The 9,248-nt window shown below is 43.0% G+C and overlaps 1 protein-coding gene across 1 annotated transcript in view; it reads left to right on the top strand.

The window, feature by feature from the left end:
• Positions 1–9,085, top strand: part of cpamd8 (C3 and PZP like alpha-2-macroglobulin domain containing 8) — a 44,247-nt gene extending 35,162 nt beyond the window's left edge. The window contains exons 38-44 of the mRNA XM_037114881.1: positions 1,697–1,771; positions 1,970–2,075; positions 2,270–2,380; positions 2,467–2,679; positions 4,318–4,392; positions 6,580–6,781; positions 8,022–9,085. Coding sequence (XP_036970776.1) covers positions 1,697–1,771; positions 1,970–2,075; positions 2,270–2,380; positions 2,467–2,679; positions 4,318–4,392; positions 6,580–6,781; position 8,022 — 783 coding nt within the window. The 3' untranslated portion in view covers positions 8,023–9,085. The remainder of the gene's footprint in view (positions 1–1,696; positions 1,772–1,969; positions 2,076–2,269; positions 2,381–2,466; positions 2,680–4,317; positions 4,393–6,579; positions 6,782–8,021) is intronic.
• Positions 9,086–9,248: the final 163 nt, after the last annotated feature.

Below are 9,248 nucleotides of genomic sequence, written 5' to 3' on the forward strand. Positions count from 1 at the left end.
TGTGTGTGTGTGCGTGTGTGTGTGCCTCGGTGGCGCCAGCTCAGACTGAGAACCTCATAAACCCCTGCTGTCCACAGGCTGCCACCTTTGACAGAATGAAAAATCCCCCTGTGGGGGGAATTAACTCTGCTGGCTCTTTACGTACACACTCAAATTTGCAGTAAACAGCTTCTCCATTACTCATTCATACACTCATATTTACTTGATATGGTCATGCATATCTAATCCAATCATACATTTGTGCACAAGGTTTGCCAAATACCGGAGAGCCTGTCTTAAGTATAAATCACTGATAATACGATCCCAGAGGAGAGCTATGCTGGGCCCCTTTTGATTTTCACTGATGTAGAACTAGTTGAGTCCATGATTAGTGATCTGTACATTTTCCACCAATGTGGTCATGTCACTGTAGGGTGCATATCGTTTGCACTCCAGTTGTGGCCCACAGAGCACATTCAAATGTAGGCCATGTGGTCTCTGACAGTGGGTTTGTAAGGGCACTGTACTAGGGGTATGAATAGTGAATCACCTTGCTGATTTGAATTGTTTTGTTTAATCCAGTTCAAGGTTTGTAGTCACTGATCAGGGGTGGGACAAATTATTGTGATACTATCGCATCTGTCGGCAACATATTGTGATAGTATCGTGTTACGAGTTGCTCTGTGATTCTCACCCCTCTCACTGACTCTGCAGTTTGTTCACTTTGTGTCTGAACTAAGCTATTGCACCTCTGTTCACATTCACGTTAGTACGTACAACTGTAAGTGAATGCATAACCATTCCTACCATTGCCAGTTCAGCGTGGATTCTGACTGACTTCATCTCAGTAACATTACTCGGAGCTTGGTCTTCTGCTCGTTCAAGGTGTTAACATTTAGTTTAGTACAAAATCACCTGTCACATGTTTGCAACATTTACCACATCACTATTGTTTTCATTGCCTCTAATTAGCCTTTAACAAGAAGGTAATGTGGTGTATCGCAGCTGAACTGACAGTGATTTATGACAGCTCAGATTCAGGATTGTGCAAGGACTCACTAGTATCTACACGTCCAGATGGCTTGTAGGACCATTCTGTTATTATGTTATCCCAGGCCTATTCAAGTCAACCCAATGCCGTGTTACGTATTTAACGCTGTAATTTTTTATCTTGAATAAAGCGAATATTCAACCCTTGTTTGCATATGACGGAGCTGTCCAGTCTGCTGTGGTGCTGATTACTGTTCATGTCTATTTCTGTGTCCGAGACTACAAGCTTTATATCAGTGCTCGAGTTTAATGTAATGTCTAACTGGCCACGAATGTGCATTTTGTATGACTAAGCAGTTAAAGCCTACAGTCTAAATTCACTTTCATCAGGATCAGCTACAGCGTTTACTTAATCCAGACAGATGTAGTGCATGAGAGAGAGATATGAGGGTCATTGGTTCATTTTAAAGTTTGAACATTTCACATGTTGAGCTGGTGTCCAGCATTAGGTTTCAATGCCGAAAGAACTGAGAAGCATCACAATTATTTTTTATATATTTTTATTTCAAATATAATATCCCACTGCAGTGCTTAATGAGGACATCAACAGCACACATGCACACATACCCAGTTCAGCCACTTTAAGACTGTGTTCACACAAATTTTCTTCAGCCAGATTGTGTGTTTGTTTACAAACTGAGCTTTTTCTCGTGTCTACCTCCTACAGCTGCTGATGGACAAACGCGTGGGTCTGAAGAGATACGAGCTGAATGGGAGAAAAGTGTTGTTCTACTTTGATGAGGTGAGTCTGTTGTGTCTGTCGGGGCCTGAAGAATACTGTACGTGTGGTAATGCTGGATGAGGAGGGGGTTCCTCATCAGTGTTTGCGCAGGATTAGGAACATTTTGTTAGTGCAAACTGTTTTATTTCTCTGTGTTGGTACGCTATTCTGGGTGTTCCTGTACATATTTTTTTTTCTGTGTTTGTCACCCCCTCTTAGATCCCCAGCCAGTGTATGACGTGTGTGGCCTTTCAAGCTGTGAGGGAATACATTGTGGGCAAGACAGCGCCTGTTCCGGTCAAGATCTATGACTACTACGAACCAGGTGTGCCTCTGATGAATATTTTAAGTACTGCTCTTGAAAGAGTTACAGAGCAGGAACACTGTATAACTCACCATGATTTATGAAGTGGCTTCTTTTCTGTAGAGCGTTTATGACCTAGTTATGGTGAACGTCATCATTGTTTTGTGTGTGTGGATGTGTGAACGTGCCGGTGTGGGTCTGTGCCTTTCATGCAGCCTTTGAGGCCACCCGGTTCTACAACGTCAGCGAGAGCAGTCCGCTAGCACGGGAGCTGTGCGATGGACCCACTTGCAATGAGGTGGAAAGTTCAACCAATCAGTGGATAGGTGAGACTCGTGCTATGTCCTTAGTGATTCACAGACACCCCACATCCACTAGTCTATAAAAAAAACAACAAATTGTTCCCCTGTAGGTTTTGTGCAGACGAACCACTGCAACAATGTGTTTGGCTGCCTGGAGGAGGAGCAGTTCGAGCGCTGCACGTGCTACAGGGACTGCGGTTACGACGGGGAGCCAGTTTGTGGGTCGGACGGGCAGCTGTACCAGAACCAGTGTCAGATGGAGGTGTTCGCCTGTCGAAACGGGACACGCATCAAGCAGGTTCCTCTGTCCCAGTGTCCTCATGGTAAGAGAGCCCTCATCGCACATCCTGTGAACTCTGGCCTTAAAATGACAACAGTTCAGTCACTGCTGTCACCTGGTTCCAGACCCACATTACCCAGTTCCCCACTGAATCAGCTACGCTTCTTGAACTGTTTCCGAGTAGTTTTGAGCAGAAACATGATAAACAAGGACGCATCATCAACAGAGGGCATTGCACAATGCCACCAGAACATGACATGAACACTTTAGGTCAAGAGAAACCTGCTTTTTTGGTTCACAACTTTTTGGATTGCGAAGTCTGACAAAGTGACTTTGCTTAACAAAATCAAGGAACCTGATTCCCTCACAATTAAATAAGTTTAGCTTGCACAACCTCAATTAATTCTACCTTACTTTGGTTATACTGAAGTAACTGGTTTCCTGGCCTTTTTTAAAGTAAAGTCAACATTCAAAATTTGGTTAAAAAAACAAAAAGAGAACTGTTTCTGTGTTGGTGGAAAAGGGGTTAGATTTGTTTACAGGATTATGAAGGGGGGGAGGTCATCTTATTACATAGTTTTCTTACATCCTAGCTATATTCACCCAAGACAGTGACAAGTGTGAATGAGAGTGACACAGCTGTACAGAGACAGGGCGTGTTTCTTTGATAAGTTGAAAAACAGCTTCGGGGTCAACTGGAGATGACATTGGCAGCGCGACGGACGTCATTCGCGACTGTAACTCTCACAGAAGTGTTCCTCCCCGAAGAGGAATGATGTCTGCGTTTGTATGAGTGTGTTCACAGGAACGCTTGTGACGCTTGTGTTCTTCACGGGATACAGCCGGATGAATTTGCTGTAACTCGTGAGTTTGTAATCATCCGCATTGTCCACTGTGTGCGCGTCTGTACGCATGCGCGTGAAAGTGTGTCCATGCTCCTGCGCGTGTGTGTGTGTGTGCGCCACGATCTGTGCTGTAGAAACAGCTGTTCAGGTGTCGAGCTGATTACTGGACGAGTTTTCTGAGGAGAGCTACCCGTCGTACCCCACCGTCCCCCCCCTCTCTCACTCTCTGCTGTATTACAGGGCTCTCTCCAAATGACAGAGTGCTTTTGTCCAGCCCTTTGAAATCCTTGTCACATTCCTTTCCGACGCACAGCCCAACAACAAAGGAGCCTTCATGTTGCGAAGCAGATTGGGGAAAAGGCATAGACAAAACTTTGGTGGGAAAAGACCTCGGTTTGTGCCAAGTGGTCATGCTGTAGATTATCAAAAGAGTCGTATTTTTGTTTCAAGCTCCCCGGCCTTGTTTGTTTGTGTATGCTTGTGTGGGGGACATTCGTGCCTCCGTTTCCCTGTTTTGAAAAGGAAAAAGATACAATTTGTTTCCACACATGGCCCCTCTGGCTATGGTTTGGTCCCTGCTATTTTTGGAAAGATTTTAATGCAGGCCTCTGTTGGGACTGAGTGTACATCATTGTTTTGCCAAGAAGTGTTGCTCAGTGGGGTGGATAATGCTTCTGGGCAGTATTTAGATTATGCAACACTGAAACTCTGTCGAAATCATTACTAGTTTTTTTGTTTTGTTTTTTTTTTTTGTCAGGGTGCTGTAGCAGCCACATAAATGTGAATAATCTAATGTGTATGTGTGTGTGTGTGTTTGTATTTGTTTCTATTTCCAGTGGAGACCACGGTGGAGGACAGGCAACCAATAGCAAGCCAGGAAACTGAGCAGCCCTCGGTGCCTGTACAAACAGGTAACTTCATCAACCACACCTTTTCCCTGCTCGGCTTTGCATCACCTCCCATCTGCCCCCCGTCCACTCTCTTCTCAATTTCTCCTCAATTCTCTTGATTATGCTTGTTATTCATGTATGTATATACATGTTCTAAGCATGAGCTGCATTTCTATCTGCTGTCTGAATGCTACAGCTTTCTTTATTCAGATTCTGCATCCGTATGTGAATTGCGTGTTTTCTCTTGCACTGTGGAGAATAGGAGGAAGAAGGAATGAGGGACAAAGAGATGAAAGGGTGTGCAACTGAGAAAAGAAAAGGGAGAAACATAGTCAGAGAGGGACGAACAGGAGACGAGATGAAAGAGGAAAGGAGAGAAAGAGCAGGGCAGAAGGGGGAGAAAGGTGGAGAAGAAGAAAGTAGATATGTAGGTGGAGTAAGTGGCAGCGCATTCCGCTGCCACCACATCATGTCTACAATCGGCGGGATAAATAGGTGGATAGGTTTCACACTGCGGGCTTGATTGTTGCTCTGCCATGAGCTTAGATCAGCTGCCACTTCCAGAGAGGCAGCCAGAGAATTCCTGATAGGATGTTTGGCTGCGTGCGGAGGGAGGATGTAGCTGTGTTACACTTGGCAGGGAGAACATTAAAAAGGAACCGCAGTCATTCACAAGTTGCAGAAGTGTGCGTGCTGTGTGTGCACGGATTGCATGTGGTGCTACGTGTGTGTAACATTTGAAGGTCCTCTCGGATGAATGTTTGAGTTGTGTGTGTGTGCGTGTGTGTGTGATGTGGCACAGCCTGCACCGACTTGTTTCCCAGCCTGCAGCTCCAGGTAGGTAGCTGCAGCCCCACAAAGCTTCTCTCAGTCAAAGCCTCCTTAGTACAAAAGCTAACGCTTCACACTCACCACAGGAATGCTGTTATGTACACACACACACATAGACACACACACACACACACGTATATCTATACATGAACGCACACATCCATGTATTGCACGTTCACACAGGCAAATTCTCCTGCACACACACCCACACACACACACACACACAGCTATAATATGATATCCCTGGGCTGATTAGCTTGAACAAGTACTGTAAAAACACAGTCATTGTAAACCATTAGAATGTTGACGACATGCTCGCTAAGTGCACCCAGAGTGTAATAGGTGAAGGCGGGCTGTGCCAAGGAAATGACAGTTTCCACTGGAACAGCGGAGGAAGCTGAAGCTCTGGAATTAGCTTCCTTGTGCAGACTTGTCTTATTAGTGAACTTGTACCAGAGCGTACATACAGTATAATGGATACACACTTGCACGCTCCATTTGAGAGAACGTTTTCCTTCATGTGAAGTTTTAATATCTCACTTTGAAGAATCAAACGTTAACATGACGTTTTTTTTTTGTGCGCTTCTTTGTGTTTGTTTAGATTCAAGCCCAACGTGTGCCACAGGGAATATAAGATTAAAAGAACTAGCCACAGTGGGCTGATGGGTACTCATAGTAAAATGCACATGTAGCTATGCCATACTCTTATCCAAGAAGTGTGATTTTAAAGTAGCATGGTATGTGGGAATGCAACATTTTGAGCAGGGAGGGACCCCTACTGTCTGTGACGGGGTACTGCTGCATGAGTTTCAGATGTAGAGGATATCAAAGGTGCCCTGTGGAGTCAATCAGCAAAATGTGTGTTTCCCTTTCAGTGTTTCTCACCAAAAAGCATTGTGGGTATCCCTGAGATCTAACAAATATGTTAAAAGCTTTTTCTTTTGCAAAGACCGTTTTTATTCAAAGTTTTAACCCTGCTAGTTTAGGCCCATTTTTATTGTCAACTTTCTTTGTCTTCTCTGCCTTTGCAGTGGCTGTACTGTTTCTTTGCGCGTTGCTGCCACTTGTCAAATAGCGGTATGAAATAAAAACATAAGGATTGCGTATCAGATCACATGCATGCCACAGACAAAATATATAAAACCGCGCTGCTTCAACACATCAACACTACTAGTGGTCTAAAACTCCACAGGGTACTTTTAAGGTTCAACCCCATTTCAGATGTCCTAAGTCTCCATAAGACCCTGTTCTTTCATATTCAGCTCTTAAATCAAAAGTGTCTTTGCTGGATATCAAATACTGTGATCCCCGGGCCAATGGTACCTAGTCAACTTCTTGTCTCTGCCAGCCCTTATGTGTATTAATGTATCTCCCCAGGTGAAGAGGAGCAGGGGTCCATGGCAGAGGTGTCCTACTACTCCTATGAATACGACCCAGATTCCGAGCCTTTCCTCGCCGATGCAGACGGAGGGGACCATTTCCACCTTCCCGAGGGTGGAGGGGATGTAGACCAGATGGGGCTCCTGCCAGCAGATACCCAGCTACCCACACTGGACACAAAAAACACCCCTGAGCGATGGTATGAGTGGCTCTGTCATGCTTTTGCTTGTTTTGTATTGACTTGATTTTCAGTCAGACTTGGGGTTTATGGCTCTCTGCCATGTTTCTAGTGTGTTTTGCTTTGAGCTTAATGGATACTGCTGGTGTAATTTGATTTCTGTGTATTTCTTTTCCCACAGAGAAGCAAAATTAACACTGCATAGCATCTCCATTTAATTCGACTCCATTCGTTTGCATTTTAGATTTTACTTTCTATTTTTCACTGACTTACTTTTACACTTGATATGATCGTTTTACTCTTGAAGCGAACACTTTTTGGAACTTCAAATATGGCCATATATTCTTGCAGTATAGTGAACTAAGACTCTTTTTAATCTGATCTCTTTTAATTCTAGATTTGGACTTGCAATTTTGATTATGACCAAAAACATCCCTCATAAAGAGGATGCACTTAGGGCTCTGAAGTGGGAAATGTGAACTTTTTTAATTTAACAACCTGGATTCTCAGTCATTCAGTGCATCCAGTGCAGTATCATAGGGAACTGGACAAGTTTCACTTTCTTCAAGACATTTCATCTCTCATCCAAGAGGCTTCAGTTGCAGGCTTTTAAACTCTGTGTGGTAGTGTCCTTACAGAGTCCAACTAACATCACCCAAGCAGGACTAAATAGGGAATTAGTTGGGGACTATCCTCTGAAGCGGGTGAATACACAATTGGCTCTGTAGTGAGTGTTTACAGCCTCATAAAGATGTATGTGGGTTTAACTCAGATTAAACTACAGTGCCATGTTCATTATAGTGAGGAATCCCCTACAGAACCTCACTCAGAATCACTCAGTCTTTTCTTGGGACTTGGTGATGATAAATAGAGTGAACTGCAAAACATAAACAGAGGTTTAACCTGCCGTTGTAATAGCTACAGGATATCATTAAGTCAGAAGTGGTAATTTAATACAGAGCTTTAGGACTGCTGACAAGGCGTTTTAGGGACGGTGTTTTCTGTGGGAGGGAGGAGCTTCTCTTGGTGCTGACTGTGACCATTTTTACTTTCAAGACCATTTACGTGCACAGGAATCTATGTAACACACTGAAGGTAAGGACAAAAATGAAAAAGCATAATAGGTTTAACAGTTTCCTGCAGTTATACAACACAGTCTCTCAACAGGTTCTGACTACAGACATGTATATTCCTGTGAGAGAGGTTTTGACTGTGTCTGATCTTACAATGAAAGCCTGTACTGTGTTCTTGTCATCCGCAGAAACGCCCACAGAGTGAAGCCATACCCGCCTCCAAATTGTACATTATTTGTGAATATGCTAGTGAATGGAAAGAGAAGAGAGAATCGGGACTTGCTCGGCCTGAAAGGGAGAGACGGTGGAGCCTGGAGACTGAGAGCGTGGCTTTGTGTGAGAGTGTGTGCCAATGTCTTTATACAGCGGTGTGTGTGGATGGATGCGACTGTGTGCATGACTGCTATTGAATTAGTTAGAGTCCTCCAGACTTCAGTGTTTCTTCCTCCAGCCGCAGAGACACCGGTAGGCACCATAGCGTCTTTGTTATTCACTGTACTGCCTTTATAATCACTAGAACAAATAATCAAGTATTTATGTTTGTAATTACACCTGACTTTAAGCAAAATATTTTGTTATATTTTCTATCTGTGGTATTTATTTGTAGCTAGAGATCATATCTTTTTTTTTTTTTTCTTTGGTCATTGCCCGCCCATACAATCTACTTTTTTGCCCATGTGGTTCTTTGAGTTCAAACAACAGATATATGCTGTCAAAGGCTTTTTTTTCTCTTTATTTCATAGCAAGCTTTAACCCAATTATTGAAATGTTTGATGAAATTCCTTTGCTGGTATCCTGCTGGAAAAAAAGACATATGCTAACCATATGCTTTACAGAAACATAAGCTCAAATGTTTTTCATTTTTCAGATTTTTTTCTTTCATGCCTTTATTAGACAGCACAGTAGAGGTCGACAGGAAACATAAGGAAATAGGACGGGGACTGATATTACGGTTGCGCGATGTATGTCTTTGGACCACTTTTCCAACTAGGACAGAAAAAAAAAATGTTTCTGGAAAAGCATCATCTACTCTCAAGTCACCTCTCACCTTACCTACCTTGAGATTTGATTGTACAGTTCATAAGCTATTTTTTGTTTTTGTTAAATTTTGATTCGTGAAGCAATCAACTTAAAAAAATCAAGAATGAAGTTTCGAATTCCTGTAAATGTACCAAATTGGATGAAATGTAGCCCTTATTCCTATCAAATATTGTGCTTTTTAAAACAAGAATAAAATTTGTATACAATCCAAGGCTTTGCTTTTTGTTGACTTCACACTCTCACTCAGGTTTTTCTACTGTGGTTAAAAAGACTTGCTCATGTGTCCAGCCATTAAAGGAGACGTATTATACTCATTTTCAGGTTCATCCTTTTATTTTGGTTTACTACTAGTATGGGTTTACATGCCTTAGTGC

Source organism: Acanthopagrus latus, chromosome 11 (assembly GCF_904848185.1).
Source record: "Acanthopagrus latus isolate v.2019 chromosome 11, fAcaLat1.1, whole genome shotgun sequence".
Classification (NCBI taxonomy): Eukaryota; Metazoa; Chordata; class Actinopteri; order Spariformes; family Sparidae; genus Acanthopagrus; species Acanthopagrus latus.